The sequence below is a fragment of the Excalfactoria chinensis genome, chromosome 7, assembly GCF_039878825.1.
Source record: "Excalfactoria chinensis isolate bCotChi1 chromosome 7, bCotChi1.hap2, whole genome shotgun sequence".
In the NCBI taxonomy this organism is placed as follows: domain Eukaryota; kingdom Metazoa; phylum Chordata; class Aves; order Galliformes; family Phasianidae; genus Excalfactoria; species Excalfactoria chinensis.
In genome coordinates, this window is record NC_092831.1 from 1,991,367 (window position 1) to 2,014,045 (window position 22,679).

Genomic DNA, 22,679 nt, shown 5'->3' on the forward strand with positions numbered 1-22,679 from the left:
GTGTGTGTAAACCGATCCATCTTTACCTGTCCGTGTGTATCTCCTGCAGATTTTCCAGCCTCAAACTTTAAAGCTAGACCAAAATCAGCAATGCAAGCTGTAAGGTTGTTTTTCAGCAGCACGTTCTTGCTTTTGATGTCCCTTTCAAGATAAAGAAAATAATTAGAAATCCAGAACATGAAATATTGTATGAATTATATGTGTATATATATATATATAGAACTAGCACACAAAACCACCACTTACAGTATATGTTTCCATCTGAAGGCATTTGGTATTACTTAAAGTTACAGTTGTTTCAAAAGCTGTACTGGCAATTGTTTTATATAGTGCACAGGATACTCAAGTAACTGTGCAGAAACGGTTACATTAACTGCAATGGCCCCGCTGCCCTCTATAAAACAGCAGCCAGCTTTCTGCTTAGGCTGGGCAGATCTTCCTTATTAGGCTCTCGATATCTACAGAAGGAAGTTATCGCAGTCATTTCTGAGTACTTTGTATCTGTCCATATTTCATGTCCTTCGGCTCCAAGTTAAACATTAACCATCAGCTGCAGATCCCTTACAGCGCCGTACCTGTGTGAGATGGCAGGTTTATGTCCATCTTTTAGCCCTGGTATATCCTCGTGGAGATAGGCCAAGCCTCGAGCCATAGTCTGCGCAATGTGACACAGCTCATTCCAGGAAACCACGTTAGCCTTGAGGAAGTCAGTTAATGAACCCTGCGAGGCAAAAAAGAACAATTCCAAGATAAATTTCACTCCCAGCAAGCCATAAAGAAAACCTCAGCGCAGCCTCCATCCTAAAATACCACTGTATGCTTATCTGCCTTCCTCTGTTTTCTGATAAATCCTATCATTACACGCACATATCTACTGCTAGCTTAAAATACAACAAAAAATTAACCTTTGCATCATCTGTCTGTGAACAGCACGGAGATGTGCCCGTGTATCACTTCGATAACCAGGCAGCATAAATCAACTCAAGTTCAAGGCCAACAATCTGCACATAGCTGCCCATATCAGAAATGGGAGCTTGGCCCTGCTTTTTTAGGGCCACTTACGGCCTTCCAGCCACAGGAAACCGCAGGTTAGATTTGCCTTCAGGAATCTGCGGATGTCACCCTCTGAGCCCTTTAACTGACAGCCACTCTTTTCTCTTGGAGCAGTGACTGCAAATCCAACCTCAGAAGAGGAACGGATGGGATAAAGATGCCAGACCTGACAGCACTACATCCCAATGTCCACAAGGTGGAGTCTACTTAATTCAGGCAAATACAGATGAGGGACATGCAAAAATAAATAGGCTGTAAGAAGCAAAAAGGTAGGAGAAATATGTCTGTGTTTTGTAAAATAACCTCTTTAAGTACAGACCGACAACAGCTGAAAGTAAGCTTAAATACATCCACATCCAGCACAAGTGAACAGTCAGTGAAAGCTCTTCACATTCCTGTCACTACCTGAAGGTCGTGTTTGCAACAAACCTTTTCATGAAATGCTGTAATTAACCAGAGATCCACATCGATGCTGGTGCCTCGTTTCTCTGCTCCGATGAACTGCAGAATATTGTCGTGCTTCATTCCAGGCAGGCTGTAAATTTCATATTCGTTCTGCCACGACTGTTTGTCCTTTAAACAACAAACAAAACCAACACCAAACAACCAGGTCAATGCCACGATCCTATGAGGTCCCCCAGGCAGCAGCAGGACACGAAGAACTTTTGCCTACCTGGATAGGGAATATTTTGACTGCAACATACTCGTTCAGCAGCTGAGCTTTCCACACACACCCGAATCGTCCCCTGGCTTTGATCTCTAGCAACTGCAGTGGCTTCAAACCCATCAATGGCGAAGGCGGTGGTGGTCCAGGATCCTGAAATTAGGTAAACACCATTCATTAACGTTGCTATTACAATATGTGCCATCTAGAAACAAAGGCCTGTAAAGTGAGACTTGGTACCACATAGCCAACCCTCCTGCAACAAATTCCCCCAAACAAACCAGAAACAAAACAGCAACTCTTCTCCACAGGAAGGAAATAATAACATGTGAGGCATGCTCAGAATGATGTGCAAGCAACAGCATGACAACAGTTACAGTACACGCCTGTCCAACCAGGAATAAAAGCACAGCAAAAATTAAGGGATAAAGATAATTAAGTTTCACTTGGTGCCTTTTTAAGCAATGGAACTAAACCAAACAGCTTTGATTTCCCTCACCCTGCCTTTACCACGCTCTCCTTGAGCAGTGCTCTACCCAGACACGGCCCTCCTGCCTGACCCCTGCACTGCAGAGCAGCTCTGGAGGAGGGCTTCTCTCCCCTCCATCCTCAATGGTGTTCCCATTGGTGATGATACATGGGCAGGGGATGAACAGTGTTCGCGGCAGCACGGCTCAGCAGAGGCCTTACATTACATATGAAAGCAAGAACCTACAAACGGAAGGCTGGTATTGCACTGCAGAATACACAGCGTGCTGCTCAGTGTCCTAAATGTACACTTCACTCCTGCTTTCCCCCACCAGCATCAACAATCTCATGCGTGTTAAAGATGTTTGCTGAACAGCTTTGGTTTTAAGTACGCTTTGCTGCTGGGAGAATGGAGACAAGAGCTTCTGCATCCATACAAGTTCCGAGCAGTTTAAGCACAGCAATAAATAATCAAACTCTCTTTCCTGTTAAGCAATAAATGCATCCTTCAAAAAGGACTATTTTCATCAATCGCTTTCTATCAATTCAAATAAATTAATCAGAAATCAGTACCTGTAAGAACATGACACTGAAATACAGACTGGAGAAGTTCCAATACTACCCTCTAAAGATTATGAAGTTCTTTTGCCAACACAATTGACAGATGCACAGATAAAGCTGCTGCATCAACGTAGCTGGGTTTAAGCTGGATAAACACAAGAGAAAACTAAGCTTAAGAATTAAAACCTGCTTCTAACACAAGTTCTTGTTCCTGGAGCTGCTGATACACGGCCATGCAAGTTTCCACTCCTGTGCTGCCCTTCGTTCGGTGCCAAAGCCCTTTATGAATATTTAGGCAGCAGGGAGCTCGCTGTCCTCAAACTGAAACGAGATGCCCGAATTTACTCACAAAGGCCTATTCTGAGTTCTACAAAGCTGTTATTTTTAAGGGTCCTGAGCACAGCGTGGCACCCAGAGACTGAACTCCATGCCATTACACAACCTGTGTGACCAGGTTTGAACCTTGGGACTCGCCTGAACTGCCCGTGGGAAGTAAGCCCAAACCTCCCTTGCTGCAGCAGCTTTCCTTCCTGCACCTCTCCCTGCTCTCCCTTTAACCCGTGTGCAATACTTCCCACATACCCACAGTCTGCATTTCCTAGCAGGTCTGAGCACTTCAAAATGCTTTCCCGCTTGTTATGCTGCAACCTTCTATGAAATCAAACCTTTCTGCTCCTTGTGAAGAACTACCACAGCCGTACACACAGCAAAACAAATCCTGATTTAAAATGCAAAGGGGAGCTGCCTTGACATCAACAAAGAGCTTTTAGGTTTCCTGAAGTGAGTAGGGAACAGTTCTGAAGATCAGCCAGAAGCATCACAGCTGGGATACTACAAATACAAGGCAAACACGATGAACTGGACGGACAGTTTGAGGGCTGCCCCAACACCATCCGTCAGCATGTGAGTGCAGCTCCAGTCATCCCCTCACATGAAAAAGGAACAATAAGCCACATGTGGTTGTACAAAGACATTTCTCTCTTTGGACTCTAAAATAAGAACAAGTTCTTCACCTCCACAGCCCACACACGTTCTCCGTGTTAACTTCTGCATTATTTCCCCTTGGTTACATTTATTCTGCAGCTTCTATTAGAACGTGGTCAACAAGTTCTCATTTCCCTTTTTGAGTTCAGGCTCATTTTCAATTGAATACCACACGAAAACCCAGAGCAGAAGTCAGAACTCAACTTCTGTAATCTAGCCTAAGATGGACCCCGTGACTTGCATCAAACTGTTATTAACATAATGTAGGTAGTAGCTTGTAGTCATAACACTTATTTTTCCCTATCTGGAATGAAGTCATTTGGAGCAAAACAGAACAAAGAACAGAACGATGGTCCTTCACAGGTGTGAGATACTCAGAATAGTTAGACAGCAACCTTCTATGTCCCCCTAAAGAATGTTCACAAGGTGTTTTGGCTGTGAATACGAGACCGATGTAGAAAACATACAGACAATGAAAACTGAGCATTCAGACCACAGCTCCAACCTTGCTTGGTTTGTCAACCATAAAGCAACGAGCATGGCTCTAAACAAGCAGCTCTCAGTTACTTGTAGTTTTATAAATGAAGAACCATTAATTAAATGCGAGTAAAAATCACTTGTGGCCAATGATGAAGTCAAAGTAGAGACTGACGGTGACAGAGCACTTCTCTTCAGCTAACCTCTCTCCTCAAGCCAAACACATCTATTTCTGGACTGCAGTGGCACAGCCCAGTGCTGGGCAGGGTGTGCTGCTGCCCTGCAGTGAGCAGAGGCTGCTCACAACTGCTGCCCTCCCAGCACAGCCCTGAGCTGCTCACAGGGCTGGATGTGGCGCTGGCTGCAGCATTCCTGCTGTACACCACATCAGTCCCCGCAGACGTGAGAAGTCACAGCAGGCTTCAAGACAGCCACAGGCAGCAGAATGAATCTCTGATTTTCAGCCCCGCATGCTTACCAGTTTCTGGTCTGAAATACTGAAAGGATGGAATTCATACCAAAACAACTTCTTACAAGTCCACAGAAAGTTCCATAACCATGAACAAACATCAATGCATCTTACCTCAATCATTATATGAAAGGCGTGCTTGTTGAGGGGGAAAAAACACAGGCAAAAGAAATTACTGTTTACATCAAGAATGGGATGAGAAAACAGTTTATAAGAAAAGAGACAAAATAAATTGCTTGCGAATTAACAACAAAAATACTCGTGGGGATAGCAATACTTTCCTGTGCTGGTAACAGAGCATTTAAAATGAAAAAAGAAAAGCATCATCGATATGTTAGCAAAGAAAAATAAGCAAAACCAAAGATTTTAATACAGACCATCCGCTGAATTGATCTCATAGTTAGAAACAGGAGTGTCCGTATCGGTGCCTACACAAACGTCGCTACAGAACAGTGTATAAACACATGCAGAACATACTTACAAACACGAGTTATGCAACCCAGCTCGTTATGCTCCCAACTGCACAGTAGAGGGCACTGTTGTATTTTATATTTAAGTTAAGACTACACTGTGCTCAGTACCTGGCTGAGGGACATGGAAACTTTCACATGTCTGAGTTAGAACCAAACCTCACTAACAAACAGGTCTTCATACACTGGATCTGTATCAGTAAATCTGGCGTGCTTGAACAGGAACTAGTACAAGTGGACCTGAAGATGCCACATCCCACACATACAAGGTACAATTATAACGTTTAAGACTTATTTCAAACAAATCACGAGTTCACAGACCATTGAATGAAATCTATTACAAAAGCAGAAGTCCAAGAGCTCTATTACTGAAACTTAAAACACGTTTCAATGAGACAAGCTTGTTTGTGCTGCTTCAAAGTAGGGAGGCTCAGAGACACCTTCATTAATTCTCCTGGGCTTTTGCTTCAGTCATTTTCTGTGTTCTCTACAGTTTGATCAGGGCAACAGCACCCAAAGGCTTGAAGCATCCGGCTGCCATGTAGCAGCAGTCACACCCTCCTTCTGCCTTTGCCTTTACATTCTTCAGATTCTACTGAGCTGGGGCCAACACCAGCCTTCTCTCAGCTCAAGAACTGTCTAGCACACACTTAGCATTATCTAAATAATTAATAACAGAAGGGCTGAAGCATTTCTTGAAGTCTAGATTAGCTGGAGTCTGATTTATAGCTTGCTGCCATGTGGGTGCCCGGAGCAGCCATCCTGGGTCAGCCAGCACAGCTGCAGGTGAGGCTGAAGCCCCTGAGCCCAGCACTGACCCTGCAACCCTTGTACAGCCTGCAGATACGCCAGGCACTTCATCAGAGGGAGGGAATGCCTTAAAAAGAGCTAAAAAAACCCTTCAGCTCATTTTCTTTCACTGACTGTTGGTCCCAGTACGACAGCAGCTATTCAGTGTATGCAACTCAGACACTGCAGCACAAACTCCACAACCCACGGGCCCTGATGTTCCTGCTTCAAGCTGCCCATGTTCCTTTGCCTGCAACAACAGCCAAGCAAAACAACAACATTGCTCCATCTTTGCATCTGATAGGGGACGGCCCCTGCCCAGGCTGATGGCCACATCTATTACATGCTCACATCTTTGCTGAAGCAGCAGGTGAATAAACAAGCACTGCTTGCATGAAATAGCTACTCGACAAATCTCTTTCCTTGGGCTACAAAAGGAAGTTATGGAAGAGTAATTTTTCAGGCCTGTTTGCTGCTACAGTCCTCCAGTTCCAAAGAATCATGTAAATTCCTCAGAAATAAGTAAAAAGGCACAGGAATCCAAACTTTCTGCTCTTAGCATCATGAGAAAATACACGTATTGCAATTCTGAAGTCCTATTCCAATCCCCATACATCACTCTCTTAATGAAATCCCCTCCCCAGACCATAACACATTACACACAGGACAACTTCCAAAGAGATTAATGCCCATCGCAGACATTCTGATATTAAGACCATTGTCCCTTCAGATACACACCACCAAGGAAGAAATTTCATCAGATATCCCAATGCCAGCAGGTTAAGCAGCATCTGGCTATTATCAAAATGCAAATGTATTCATTTCAGCAATGAATGCAACTCTTAAGTAATAAAAGCTGGGAGCAACGGAGAGCCCCACAGAACAGCCACCATCCCCACACACACACACATAGCTTCGTGTTCAGCCTAAAGCACTCAGGAGAGCATTTCTAAGGACACACAGCACTGGACTTCGCGATGGAAAATGACTAAGAAGCTCCCAAAGGTCAGGTACCTGATTGCACACTTGCCAGCAATGCTGTTTCAGCCCTCCTGTGATTGCTGCCCAGCACAATCAAAGACTATCACCTTTGAACAAGTGTACCTGAGCTGGGTATCCCAGCACCACAATCAAAGGATGGCGGCAGAGCTCCCTCCTCTGTCACTCCAGCTACTGATTGGAATCAGTTCTAGAAGAAGTTCTTATTAGACCTGAAGGTACAAATGCATCACCACAGAACATGAAGTCATGCACACTCCTGGCAGTGCCAACCTCGGGCTCCTGGGTCTTTTAAATACTAACATTGCCACTCATTTAATGTTAATGATTCATCAATGACCAAGTACTCAACCTTAACTCCTTCCTAGCTAACCAAAGGCTCCAACCCAACCAACCAAAAGAAGTTCTTCCCATGTCCAACTCCCGGCTTTTCTCTGTTGATCAATGTATATTTCATGTAGCTATGAACCTTCCCAAGACTGGAACATGTTCTTGATAAAACACCCCTCCCTTCCTTATCCCTCATTTTTCAAGTGTTTTAATGGTTCTATTAAAATGTAAGAAAACCAGAAGTGGCTGGATTATTTGGTGTGCTCAAACTTAATTTAAGGAATAAAAACAGTACTTGAAAATCTTTTCCAATGCCAACCACAACATTTTTACTCACTAGTACCTACACTTCCATTATTTGTTTGAAAAGAAATCATTTTCTTTCATTACTATTCGTCCCATGTTAAGCAGAACTGCTTTCAGTTCTGACTTCTTACAGCTGAAACTGAAGTAGCAAAATCAAGATGTAGCTACACGGGTTTATTTGTACTTTGGTATCTTCAGGAAAAGCTGCACTGAAGGAGGTGTGATGGTGATCGGAGCGACCCATCCAACACAGCGTACTTTCTGAGACCCAAAGCATCGAGACCAGGGTGATGACCAGAGCGGTATCTCTGTATCTGATCTATGTGCTCCAGTTAAGTCTTGGTTTATGTAGCACGTGACTTTGGAAACAAGGCATGCCTTCCCTATATGAGATGGATCACTGAGGTTCATCTGTATGGAGGAAATAGTAAGAAAAAGAAGAATCATACAAGATGCATGCGCTCAGTATGGGGAATACTGGGTGGAAAGCTAAAGAAAGCAAGATGTACAAGGTTAAAATGCACACGGCAAAGTCCTGCGTAACCCTCTGTGAGGAGAGAAAGAAACGGTAACTCTGAGGAATCAAGCTTGCTATTATGGATGCATGTGGAAGCACATGGGTTTTATGTCACTGTTTAATACAGAGTGGCAGAGCCTGAACAGTTCATTACGAGTTTTTGAATTTCCAGTCACACCAAATAGGTGCAGATCAGGGCTTTCTTCTGCTCAGTGCTTAAACACATGCAGCATCTTTGACCCAAGTCACTCCAAACGTTTCAGAAGAAAGCATAAAAATAGGCGAGGGAAAATGACATGATGCGAATCTACAAAGCTTTTTCCAGCCCTCACAACAGATGACTCTTATTTTAAAAACAACACAAAACAAAAAAAGCAACTCTGTGCTCCACTAAGAAATTCATCGCTTGGGCACTTACTTCACTACAAGTACACGAGGTTAATTTCTCTGTGCACAGTGTGGAGAGCCACAGCTCTGCAAACTGATAAAAAACAGAAGTGTTACTTGTGTCAGTTATGCTATAAAATAGGTTGTGGTCCTATCTATTGGATGACAGAGTGGTAACACCGCAGTCACAATTAGCACTGAGTGACAACCCTGGCCCATGCTCAAGAGATGTAAAAAAATAAATGAGCATAACAGATCAACTCCCTGCCATCCACGTTCACATTCCTACCAGGGAAATTAGCAGGATGCTGCGGGGAAACCTGAAATGCACCTAAACTGAGTGAGAGCTTTAGTCCACAAAGGCCATAGTGCTTCATCTGCAGTGTACTCCCTGCTCACGAAGTTAACTGAGCACCACTAACTCTTTCCAAATGAAAACACACACTTTCAAATGTTTCAAACACTCAGCTATCTTTCTGGTAAATAGATCAGACATATGGACTATATGTTTGCTGCACGATAAGTCCTAACACAAATAAGGAGATGAAATAGCTCTGTCAAACTGTTTTACATAAACACGCATATATTTTGCAAACCTACATTTGCTAATAACTCATTACAGAATTTAAGGAGTGATAGATTTTCACTAAATTTGACAGCCAGCTTTAGCTAGACTGCAGACAGCAAGGCACACCGTGCAACTGGTGCTGGGGAGGTGAGACGAGATGCCTGCAGGGCAGGGGAGCAGTGGGACAGTGCTGTCCCCACACGGCCCAGTGGGTACAGAGCATGGCAGGAGTGATGCAGAGCAGCTGCAGCTAGCCAGCTTCAATACAAAGCAGTCCCTTTCCCTATGGCATAATCACTGACATTCTATTTACTTACTCTTTCTTCTCCTAATTCTTCCAACTTTTCTTATCCTCCAGTGTTTCCTCCTCTTGATTCTCTCTCATTTCTCATCCTCCCCCCTTACTTGCCACAGACAGGCAGGTTCCTGCCAGGGCACACTGCTGCTCAGCGCTCCCACTGCCACACAGAACCTTTTCTTTTACATCTCACACAGAAACTGATGTTTTCTAGTGAACATCTGATATGCCCCTAATTAAACCATCCCACCGATTGCTACAGTAAGACTCAGAGAAGAATGCATTTGCCTACAGACTCTACTCATGACCTACTTATTAAATATACTGATTCAATTATTTAAATATTTGTTTTATGGTTATAAAGCTACTAATACTGTTCCCTCTCTTCCTGTTTCCCCTGCTTCCCATTGAAATCAGCTGTAACCAAATTTTAAGTGGGAAACACTGCTCTGCTGCCTATGGGAGAATATTTCTATCTTTTATTTCCATAATTTCATTTAGATTTTCAGGCAGAAGTCACTTTTCCTGACTTTCCACATGGAGCCTTAATGCCTATTCACCACAAGATAAGAAAATGTTATTACACCATAACTAGCTCATGCACCAACATATACTTATCCCAACAGATACTATCTAGGCACTAACGAACAGGTTATTACCCTATTTATTAAAAATTTATGACATGTCCACTCCTGTACTGAACATAAACCACGAAAGAAAAGAGCTACAACAAAAAGGAAGAAGAAAACCAAAGTTCAGGTTCTTGATATATCGCAAGCATTCAGTGTTTGCTTGCTTTTCTGACACTGCCTGTAAGTCTAACAGGGAAATTAATTATTCACACAACTGGAAAGCATAAACTTAATCTTACAGCAGAGACTGCTAAGATGACATAAAGACCCAAATACAGAAAAATGGAAATGAGTGTAGGAGTTATGCTACCAGATCTACATGAAGTTGGTTGGTTGCAAGGTCAGGATATGCGCTCTTCTGCCCCCGAACTTTGCTCTTTGGCATGTCGTTATGTCCACCGCCTCCTGCTAAACTTCTCTTATCTGTTACTATGAAACTGAAACCAAAACAGTTTGATTTCTCAACCGCAGGTAATGATACTTCATGGAGCACCCTGACGTCAAGCATTAGCACAGAAAAACCTCACAGCAGCTGGCAGTACAGGGTAAATGCATGCAACGCTTTTAAAACACAACCCTACCAAAAATAGCAAGTGTTTTACCTTCAGATAACCATAAACTGGATTGTCACTGTAGGAGAGGTGAGGTGCTGTAGCTGAGCAGTCACTGCACTGGCTCAGGGAGCTTAAGTTCAAATCTGACTCCAACATCTCAAGTGTGGGACCTCTCCTTCAGTTCTGAGGGTTCTGTTGTCTCAATCTGACCCCTGGATGGCCTTCTACATACTATTAGTTACATCTACAGCATCAGCTGGAGCCTGACAACAGCAAAACCTGTAGAAGTTGGTTTTGATGCCATGAAGCCAGTTTACATTTCAAACTTTAGGACAACCCGCTCAGAACATTTCCCAGGTGAAAGAAACAGTGATAAAATTGAGACATTGAAAGACAAAATATAACTTCAGCATGAAGAAATAAGAGGAAAAAGATGACGGGAAGAACAGAGGGCACAAGATGAACTCAGCCCTTGGACTATGTTTCAATTCTATATGTTCTTTATAATCCCCATAACTGGTAGATGCAGTTCAGTTCCATGCGTTTTTCCCCTTATAGCTATGCTTTCCCTGTTGCTGTTTTCCATCCACTGCAAATTGCTATTATGAATTAGCCTCTCCCCTTCATTTTTGTTGTAAGCTAAGCATTACAGAAAGCTCAGGAGCACATGGGAGCACCTGCACACAACATGCACACAAGCAGTGGGACAAATGAACTTCCCTCACCTCTCAGCAATGTTAAGCCAGAACTTTTGTGCTGTTTAGTTCCACACAGCCCCAAAATAGTTTTTCAAACAGATCTTCACTCATGCATCAAATATCAATTAAAACACACAAAGCTATTAAAGTAGAAGCTGATGTTTTTTGCTTTTGCTGATACCAAGCACAGACACCTTTAAACCAGCAGTGCAGCAGGAGACCTCAGCCATGCAACAGATGCCCATTTCTGTCTCCCCTTTGCTTCAGACACTTACTTATATTTTTACCTTTCAAAAAAAGAAAGAAGTCATAATGCAGCAACTTACTTGGGTTGGAACAAGTACTGGAGGATATGCTAGCTTGTGATGTCTGTACATCCAAAATGAAAACAGCACGATCACTGCAATTCCCATTATAGGCACCAATGAATAAAGCAAGGTATTGAATAGAGGTGGCTTCGGTGTGACTGGATTGGAAGTTGCTGAAGGGAACAACAACAAAAAAAGTACATCATTCATTTATGGCTGGAAAAAATCTATCATCCCAATCTAAACGTCATGCAATCAGTACAACAGGATAACAGCACCTGATCAAACAGCATATTCTAATAATTAAACAGGTGTGTACTTGAAAGGCAGCATTTTAGAAGACATGGAGATAACCCAGATCCCCAGACTTACATGCCAGCACACCCGACTGTTTTGTGTTTCTATGCTTGCTCTATCTACATTGTGCAAGAGATGTTTTTATTTAAAGGACTGCAAGAACGCCATCACTAAATGAACGGAAGAAGAATCAATACAGAGGTTTAATCTTCGGAATGTAAATAGTAAGATATCATTAGTAAGTAGCGCTGGCCAGAAATAATCTGCCAATGGATTGAGGCTCTGCTCATTTGCTGAAAGAAAAAATCCTCTGGCTGAAGACATTTATTTAAGTATCTCAGGGAGGACTCCAGAGGATCTTCTGGGGGCAACAGAGAGCAAGGAAGAAAGCCCATTATTATGTTAGCAATACGACTGACAACACTGACAGGAGCATCTCTTGGGTCACCAAATCTCACAGGGTCACTTCAATCTCACAGAAACGTTATTTAATCACAACTTCCTCTGGCTATGCAGCGCACAAGACATTTGCTGATTTCAATTCACTTATTAACACTGATAGTCTTCCAACAAAGATTATGAGATTCTTGACTGGAAGAAGATATTCAAGAATAACCTCCTAATCTTCCAGCTATTGTTTTCTTAAGACAATTTGTTAAGCAAGGTATTCTGATGTGCTCTGTAACTTAGAAAGAAACCCTTCTGAAAATGTAAAGGTTACTATGTCAACCAGTTTAAAGAGATACTGCAGACACCTCTTCATGAAGAGGAGCATTCCTAGGCTGGGATGTGCATAGGAAGATAATACAGCTTATAACCTAATGATTTATAAATGCTTACAAAAGCTTACCTATGCAATTAAGGTAAGATTTGACAGTAGAGACAGCATATGAAAACGGCCAATAATTTCACATTTTTTTTTTCTTCTCACCTTCAGAAAAGAGCTGAGTGCATTTTATCAAGTTAAATTTCCTTTTTTTTTTAGTAGCTTTTAAATTGAAGGAAGGGACTGGTAACTTTCTATGTTCACTGTATGGATGCACACAGCTCTCTATCATCTGGGGAATGAGAAACCTTCCGGCATATAAAAACCAGACTGTAACATTTTGGAAAGTCTCATCTCCTAAACATGCACAAGATCAGATTCCTGAACTCTGCTATGCAATCTCTCCATCAGGGTGTTAGACCAACTTACGCTGCGTGACCTCCATTTCTGGAAAATAGAAGAAGCGCTCATTACACATGTTGCCTTCACAACAACAGAAGAACACTTCAGGGCTGTCCTTTTTCTCTATGCAGTCATTCCTATAAAGTAACAAAAAAACCTTATTAATCTTACGCTGCCTGTTTTGCTGAAAACATTCGATCATATTTAAAATTTAAAGGGATCTTCAGTGAGTTACCCAGAATAATGTACTACCCACAGTACAGCAAAATGTGAGGGAGACTTGTTATTATTTTATATTGCAACAATGAAATGTCATTAATGTTAAACCTGAAGCAGAATGTTTTGCTATTTCTAACATAAAATTCAAGAAGAGCTGACAAAAGTACTGAAGAGCAGCTCAAGATGTGTGTTTACATGTGCAAAGCAAACAAGTAAATGGTGAGCATTTAATGGCAGTCTCACAGAACAGGGTTGCAAACATCAGAGATAAGAAGGAAGTAGAATTATTTTACTGCATTTTTAGAAAACACTGATATTCCACTGATATTCCATGACTTCTCCTGCATGCACACATTCCATGGAGGGAAAGGGTTTATTTCAGACGGTGACTTAAAAGCTGGCCACAATTTCTATTAACTAACAAGCTCAAACTACTCAAGTAAGGAGGCAAAACCAGGAGTAATGCAGAAGGCAACAACTTGACAGCAGATACGAGCTTGAAGATCCTGCAGGAATAGCTGCTGACATTACATATTGGCTAGACCTCCGTAACAGTTCCAAGTTCATCTTCAAACGCTAGGTTATTTTATAGATCTGGCTATTATAATTAGACTGTGCTGAAACATCCATAACACATTATTTGATGTTCTTAATCTGCTGCTGCTTGGAGTTCATCACATCGTAACTCTCTGTTTAGTAAACTGCCAGAGATAAGATTCTGCTTAATGGGTATTTTAAACAAACGCAGCTCCATGCATTCCTTTGACAAGCTACAGTTACTGAGGGCACAGACAAGCTTTCACTTCAACCGTTCTCTTGCATTTTATCCCTTCTTCCAGTTCCTTTTCTTAGCTCAAAGGAGAGCTCAGTGCTGAATTTTTCCAGCCTGTTCAGTGATGTAAGCTGCAGCAGTGGGATGCCAATGGTACAGAACCTCATTCTACTTCCAACTTGAAAAATTCTATTTCCATCCTACAAGTTCAACACCCAGCAGAAATAAAATTGGTTCAGATTGGAAGTATTGCCACTTCTGCAAATCTACAACTAAGAAGAGGTTAAAAAGATATCAAAGTACTTTCCCATCCTGGCTTACTGTTACTACATACTAGTAGCAATAAATAAGGTTTCTTCAGAAATTGTCCTCTGTCTTTCAGCACAGCAGGATTTCAACCATGCTAAGCAAGCAAGCTTGCAGATGCTTTGCTTCTTCTCTGAGGAGCAGAAAATCAGGAGTACTACTCAGCTTTAAGCTATCAGTTAAAGGAAAAAACATCCCAGCATGGGGAAACTTTATTTGGTAGAAAGCACTACAATGAATCTTTCTACTCATTCAACAAACGTAACAGGAAAGCTTTCCAAAATATGGCCAAAAATGATTTCTAAATTCATTTTAATACAGATCTTTCACGCTTTTATCATATTTAATTATTTCCCTTTTCCAAACAGTAACTGTGTTGGACAAAGAACAGTTAGTGCAGTACTTCAAAGACTTACAGCACTACTTCCTCAAACATGTAATACTATTTCTCAAAAGAGTCACAACCTTTATTCAGCCAGTAGGTAACAAAGCACAGGTCCTGCTGTTAATGCTCATGGGTACTCGCTACGCCATCTGTTACACTAAAATGAGTGGGATTTTAAGATATTCAGTGTCTCTTAGAACTGCTACGAGGTGAGCCTTAGAGCGAACTGCCAAAATGCTTTCAGATTAAAGGAAAGCACAGACACAACGTATCGGCTATCCTGCTCCAAAGGCTTAGGAGAGGTGAACTATAAATCCCAAGCTCTGTTTTCAGAACTGTATTTGCACTGGTTGACAGTAAGCTGCTAGGAAAAAACAGTCTATCAGCCTAAATATATAAAAATTAAACACAACTTTTAGTACATAGTAACTGAATGAAAGCAAGTAAACACCATAAGCTTACTCAAGTGAAGTTGGGTCCACACATACAGTTAAATGAAGGAAAAAAAATGTCCTATGTGTTTAGACAAAAGCTTAAGTGCAATTATTTCCAGGCTACTGTACTGATCTTTTGTCTCAGTTACCGATTGCAGAAGAGAGGTTATAAGGATTACAGAGAAGCAATATAGTATAAACTTATAAATGAAGCTTAAAAACTTACCTGTCATAACAGTTGATGTCATCTAGCCAGCAACCTTGTTTCACTATTTCAATTGATCCAGAAATATTCTTCCATGTAGCAAAACAGTGTCGTCTTTTATCTTTATCTCCATAACAGGGTTCAATGCCACTGCGATTTGTTTTATCTTTCTCCCAATTAGCGTTGTAGTAGATGCACTCTTGTGTTTCTGATCTGCCAAGAATGGCACCTTCAAGGTAAGAAAAGCACACCACAGTTAGCAGCATTCCGAAGAACAAGTTGCACACCAACAGTCAAACCCAGGATGTACTGACAGATCACACAATGCTTGCATCAGTGCAGCAAGTCCCTCTTCTCCTTTGCCCTCTTTGTTTTTTAGCCAAAGAAAGCAAGCGCTGAAAGCTCACACACATTCCAAGTCAGTTTTGAAACCTAAACCACAGCCCTTCCGTTAACTCAAATGCCAACTTGGATACCTTATCAAGATTGGAAGAAACAAAGGACAAGTTATGGCAATATTTTACCCTGAACAGCAATAGAATGGAAATCTTAAAATACTGAACATTAGAAGCAGAGTTAGTTTAGCCAAAGAATATTTGCTAGCAGAATTTGCCATGAAGATTTCCTTCCCTTTCCCATGTTGTTACACCCACCAAAAAATCTGCTTGTAAATCTTAGGAACCTAAACTCAACTGATCATTTCATGGTTCGGATGCATCAAAAACACAATGCTAAAGCAGCACCTCTTCAGCCACTCCAATTTACAAAGCAGACAACGGGAACTGTGTCCAACAGGTGTAAGGCAATGGTCCCTCACTTCCAAGGGCACAGAGGATGCCCTGCTGTGGTTCCATCTAGCGAACCAGCTGCAAGATGACGGCCACTGGAGCTCTGCCACATCTCCACAGCCAAGTGCCCAACTTCCCTTGTGCCCAGGGCCAGCCACTCCAGGCACGAGAGCCAAGAAGTACTTGGAGGCCAGAGCACTGACGCAGTCTGTACTGAACAAGCTGACTAGCAGACCTGCTACACCTCCTAGTTGTTATGTGGTTATTTCTTTCCTGCCATCCCGCCATTCTTAAAAGCAAAAATTTCAGCAATTCTGATTTGTCTTTTAAATTACTAGTACAGACGATCCATCAATGCCTACCAATGGCCAGCCACAAAAATCAACCAGTATTATCAGACTGAGGCACTCTGTTTGGAGCTAACCTGAGAGTTCTGAAGTATCAATCTGGATTCTGCAAAGACAAGGGACTGTTTGGACATGAGACTGTTCCTCAAACCCCAGACAGCAGAACTGACAGTTCAGTTTCAAAAACATTTCCAGTGGATACTGTGTGAGGAATGGTTTGCAGGCATCCAAGAGCGTGATGCACTTAGCAGAGAGTGAAAGAACACCTGGCTTTTCCTTCTGTTTTAGTCTTGCAAACACTGCCAAGAAGGTGTCATCAATCTTCATTCAAGCTTCATCATTTAATATATTAAAAAAACCATGGAAAAACAGAAGGATATAGAAGAAAACCAGGATTGGTCAGAAGTATGACAATGCATGCTCAGTCTGCCTGTACACCTAGCTGATAGATTTAAGACACATTACTGAAGGTGAGACGTTAACAAGAAAATGTGTTCAGTAGCAGTGCCAGTCAGGTTCCCATTATTTCTTTGTATCACTCAGTACCTAACATACATTTATAATCTGGATACACTGATCATGCTGTATCCGTACCCATGCTCCTTGCTCAAATACCAGTACAGCCATCAGCAGGGCAGCTCTAGGCCCGACCTGTGGGACCAAATCTTTGCATCCAGGCACTCAGCAGCACCCCAAGGGGTGGGGGTGGCCGGCACACTGCTGGAGGCACCCATCGAGCTAGCAGGAATGGAAATACGAGCAAGCACAGCCTGCTGTACAGGCACCAAAAGACCCAGGACAGCAGGGACTGCTTCCTGCTGAGCACTGCAGCAGCACCCTCAGAACACAGCACTGGGCATCAGAGCAGGCACTGTGCTGACAATGGCAGCCACTCCGCATTGCCACTTCCAGAAACTTTTGACTTTGACGCATTCCCAAAATAGGCAGAGGATGCTGCTTACGCTTCTTGGGAAAGAGCCTGGATGTTCAACGGGAGAGACACGCGAGCCAGCTGGTAACACTGCGAGATGCAGCATGTTAACTATTACATTCTTTGTGTTGCAATGGCCTGACCTTTACAACTCCCAGCCACGGCAAGAAACAGATGAGGCAACAGATTGAACAATTTGGTTCTGTCAGTGCAATAAAGCAGAAGTCCTGGATGTATCTCATGCGTGCCATTCCTTTTCTCCTGTTGCCAAGACTCGCTTTGAAGGACCACGGACAAACTGAATTTGTGAAATTCTGAAACTACCATAAGATTAACTTTGCACAAATAGTTTTCTTACACACATCTTCTCAACAGTCGGGTTTTCCTATTTGTCAATAGCAGCTCAGTTCCATCTAACTGGGCTGTTGGCAAAGCGCTGCTTTAGGGACTCTGGAGCTGACCGGAGCACCTAGCTGTGATAATACCTTCTCTGGTGACTGCATGGCCATTTGGGACAGGTCTGGCCAGGCTGAAGTGACATCCCGATGTACCAGGACAGTTCTGACGCAGCTTTCACAGCAGAGAAGCAGGACCAAGGTGAAAGCAAGGAGAGAGGAAACGGGGAAACAGCACAAGGAAACAGCCCTGAGCCTACTGCACAAAGAAAGCACCAGCTTGCAACCAGACAGCCCCTTCCCAAGGACCAAACTGTTAGAGGAATAAGGCAGCTGGCGCTTACAACAAATACACATCTATTTGGGTTCCAATTTAGGCAAAATATGCCTCTAATGAAACTCCTATTACCATTCTGAGTGCTGAAAAAATTGTTTTCTCCAGAAACTGTCAGGTCCTTGGGAAACCTATTACTGAACCTCGAAATGCAAAACGCTGCTGTTGAAAGGAGCCACGAGCAGAGCTCCAGGATCATCTTAGGAACTTACGCTCTTATGAACTTAAGGCCTGAAAGCTTGTGAGAAGAAAACACGTCCAAAAAGGCAAGAATATGCAGGTATATAACAGAGTTTGGTTTCAGCATGTTAGCACAGATAACGTTTAATCTGTTCTGTGACACTGCAGGTTGCGTGCTGCTGTACTGCTAGGCATTTGTGTTCAAATGACAGCTGCAGAAGAAAAAAGAACCAACATTTGCTAGTGAACTTCTGAACTGCTGTTAATACAGGATGCACTGTAATTGTCAGCAGAACAGAAAACAACTTTATCAGAGTTGTTAGGAGCAGTCTGGAAAACCTCACCTTTGTAGGGATTTGAAGGACTGGCTTCCATTTGTTTAAGCAGGACTACATGAATTCCTGAAAAATAAATCCTGTTTACACACAGAACTGCACTCTTTTTCCATCCAGTGGTTTTCTCAGATGCACTTACTCAAGCCCAAGATGTAAATGGCAACAGTGAAACATGGAAGAGGATCCCGTCTGTCTTTCCCAGCTGTACAACCTACCCCAACAAGCCCATCACACACCAGTGGTGCCTGATGCTACTACAAACACAAGGACAGAAATGGAAAGGGTTTACAGGCAGGAATGCTCATAGGATAGGTGAGGACTTCTTTGGGGCTGTTCACTAAGCACAAAAAGGGTTAAGCTTGTTCTGGTACCGTTCTACTTACTGCAGAAAGTACTGTGTTCTACTTGGGGTGCATCTGAGCTCAGTCTGAGCAGCGAGATCCACAAATGCATGAGGAACTAATGTATTAGTTTGGTGGATCAGCAGAACGGCCAGAAGCAGCCAGGGACTGGACACAGTGAGACAGGACACAGATCACCCCATTCATTACAATATATGAATCATAACTCTGTTCCAGGCAACTAAGAAAAAGATCAGAAAATGCAGCAGAGCTGCAGATAATGCCTGAAAAGCTACACTTAGAGCACAGATACCTTTTTCAAGTACTTATCCACATATCTTATTCTAGCTGTTTCCACAGTGATCTCATATACGCCCTCTAGACCCACAAATATATCTGGGAACAGACTACAGAAATACACAACAAAGGGCCAGCTTTGATGTTTCTACAACCAGGAAACAAGTTTTTATCTTCCTATATTTTTTTCTGATAACACCCAAGGGAATGTTTCCCAAAGGAAAAATAAAGGGTTTATTTTCAATCTAATAAAGCAAACAGAGTTACAACACAAAGGATCTGCTCTATCCTCCTTATGTATGATAAGATGCCTCAAAACATATTTTGTTGAGCTTTGGACAAGTGTTAGTCCTATTACCGTTGTTCTCAATGCTTTCAGGTCAGACAAGGACTGTAATTCCTCTAAACTGTGCCAAAGTACATTCATTAAATCCATACATGACAGCAATTAACCTAAGCGGTGCAAGAATCGGGCAAAAGATAAACAAGTCAGTAAAGTAACAAATCACCTGACCCGCTGCCACACTGCCTTACAGAGGAGATGTTTTATCTTCTCAGATTAGAATTTCTCCTTAACCTTCTCCTTTTCAGCATGGTCTACTAAATCAGCATTGCGGTTAATCAGAAGGTTACTGGGGAAGAATGCAGAAATACCAGGAAAGTGCTCCATCCAGAGATCTTTCAGGAGCCTTAAATAAGGCCCTGAGGGTTCAATTCTTTTCCTAGGACAGAATTTATGAATAAAACAACGAGTTTGCAACTGAGGATTTACAGATACTAACACAGAAGACAGAAGTTTGCAAAAAATGCATTAATAGTGAGTGTGAAAGCAGGCTCCACTCACAGCTTTTGGAGTGAGGCAGCTCAACGTTGCAATCAATGGAGAGCTTCTACAGGAGCACCACAAAACAGAGGTTCTTACTTCAGGAACAAAGGACTGGCACCACGCACAGTGCTCCATTTCTCTCCTCGCTGACACATATGCAAAGGCTGCAGCTCTGGCTCAGTGCAGCTGGACCACTCAGCAGCTTTGATGCCTCAGCATGAGGTGAGCTGCAGCAGAAGCAGTGCTCCAGGAAGGCCACGGGGCTCCAGCACGTCACCATTCTCTTCAGGGTGCAAGCAATGGGCCAAAACACCCTGGCATCCTTGCTTTCATTAACGTTTCAATTCTGCAGTTAAGTTCCACTTAACATTTCAAGGCACAGCAATGACATTGTTCCAGTAAGAAGGTTTTGGCAGATTTAAGTATCATGCAAGGCATACCAGTTTCTGAACAGAAACACCACTTCAGGCTACCAAGCAAACACTATCATGAGTACTACTGATGACATGTAACAAGGCAAATTTAGATACAGTCATGTGAAAGAAGTAAGAGATTGGAATTCAAAGAAGAGATGACCTTAAAACATGCTGAACATCTGAGCGAGAAGAAACGCTTTACTTGCTAGTCATCAGTATGCAAAAGTGGCCACTCGACCTTTCAAGTTCAAGCCTCAGTGACTAGCCACGTTGAAGGAGCTCCGCACCCACAGCTGCACACTCACCCTGCTGACTTCTCCCAAAGAACCTTTAGGAGAGGCTATTAACCTTTCAGTTAATTTAAACAAAGAGCTATGGTTTCCAGAGGCCTGAGATGATAGAAAGGCAGCAGAACGAATGGAATGCCTCTCTAAGGACAGAAGCTACAGGTCAAGGAAAAAGATCCACATGAAGGCGAGGAACCTTGTAGTTTGATTGCTGGACTGAGGAGCCAACATCTGATGTAAAGGTTCCAGGGGAGTGGTTAAGAAAGATGGGATTAAAGAATGGGAATCGTGATAACATGAAGTACTCATACTGGTGACTGCCAGACAAGGACAGTATCTGAAGCTCTCTGAACTCTTGATCATGAAACAAGAAAGCTGACAATACTTTTGCAAGATGCTTCCCTCCCGATGGTCCCTCCCTTCCACTTAAAGAAGAGTGAAAAAGAAAGCCTGTGGTGTCCTGCTCAGGCAGCATCAACATTCCTTAGGGAGAACTTGTGCCAGCAATGATCGTTCGAGGGAACCAACTTATAGTGACAGCACCAACCAGCTTTGCCCAAAATAAAGGTTGCCAACCTCTGTGAATCTCCAGAAAGTTCAAGCAAAGACAAGTGCTGTTTTTCACACTTCTTGACTTCAAGGGAGCGCAATAAAACACGGGCTGATGTTTTCAAGTTCAAACACACCACTCCTGACACCACAAAGGCGCGAGCAGCACAAAACAGAGAAGTCCTCTCATCTAGTATCTAACAGTTTTGTAGGGGAAAAAACGTTGACAGATTCTATAAGCAGTTTGTTTTTTTGAAGTGTAGCTTTGGGACTACACTCACCTCATTCAGACATTACTGGTCCAACACTTCTCCCTCTGAACAACACAAAAGTTATCATAAGCTGATAAAAATGCACCCTCCCCAAATGACACTGGGCACAGCACTTACAGAAGTTCAAATTGTACAAGATTCAGAGGCTGAAGAACATCGACGAGGGGCAGAGCAGAAACCGACACAGAAACACACAGAGAAGGTTTCCAGTTCGGACTACCCTCCTCTCCTTGGCACCAACCCTGAAGCAGACACACACACGATAAGTCACCAGAAAATAATCACAGTAGCTGACCTCAAAGGAAAAGCTGTTTCAGCTCAGCCAAGATTTAAAAAGGAAGTGAGAAAAAGGAACAAACCACAGATAAAAAGGGCAAGGCTTGGCTTCAGGGGTTCCTTCCCACTGCTCCTCCCAAAATACAGGCACTTGGTACTGCATGTAGGTTTGAATGTAGAAACATAATTCAAAGAAAAACTCAGCTTAGTATATGACTAAAGAAGTCCCAATCTGGGGCTCTGCTGTACCGTGTTTGGTGGCACCACCTGTAAGTGCCTGGCTGAGCTCAGGTGAGGCAGCTATGGATGCTTTCCCATGGCTGACAAGCTTGTACCCCTGTTTCCACAAAGCCTTACGATGCTGCTGCTAAAATTAAATAACAAAGCACTTTGCTGGCACCCTGCTCCAGATTAAAGCCTAAATATACCATGTAAGGACATCAGACCTCAAATAGGAAGGTATGACTGGCTCTAAAGGCTGTTGCTGACAACCAGCAGAATTTCCATCTGAAGGTCTGACTGGGAGTTTCCCAGCAGCGTCCTCAGGTACCTGTCCATGTGACCTGGTACTTGGAGCCTCAGAGCAAGGGGAAGCCTACAGCCTTGCTGCTGGTAAGGGCAGTCTCTGGGTGGGCCCTGCTGTGCTGTATGGGGCTGCCTCTCCTCTTGCACTCATCCAGTGCACCAGGTTCACTGAGCTTTTCTTTGTACCATTCTCTACCATGCTAGGTTTTCCAGAGATAAACTAGAGGCCACAGAAGATTTTACTAACTATAAGAGAAAAAAT

At 42.8% G+C, this 22,679-nt stretch overlaps 1 protein-coding gene across 2 annotated transcripts in view; it reads right to left on the reverse strand.

The window, feature by feature from the left end:
- The window catches only part of ACVR2A (activin A receptor type 2A), a 50,122-nt gene that overhangs the window by 5,734 nt on the left and 21,709 nt on the right, over window positions 1–22,679 (reverse strand). Inside the window, exons 2-9 of one of the 2 annotated variants that reach the window (XM_072341538.1) lie at window positions 15,340–15,547; window positions 13,025–13,134; window positions 11,551–11,705; window positions 4,791–4,814; window positions 1,727–1,870; window positions 1,483–1,626; window positions 576–721; window positions 27–141 (exon numbers count right to left, since the gene is read on the reverse strand). In XM_072341538.1, the coding sequence (XP_072197639.1) occupies window positions 27–141; window positions 576–721; window positions 1,483–1,626; window positions 1,727–1,870; window positions 4,791–4,814; window positions 11,551–11,705; window positions 13,025–13,134; window positions 15,340–15,547 (1,046 nt within the window). The remainder of the gene's footprint in view (window positions 1–26; window positions 142–575; window positions 722–1,482; window positions 1,627–1,726; window positions 1,871–4,790; window positions 4,815–11,550; window positions 11,706–13,024; window positions 13,135–15,339; window positions 15,548–22,679) is intronic. The other variant, XM_072341539.1, reaches the window with a different exon arrangement.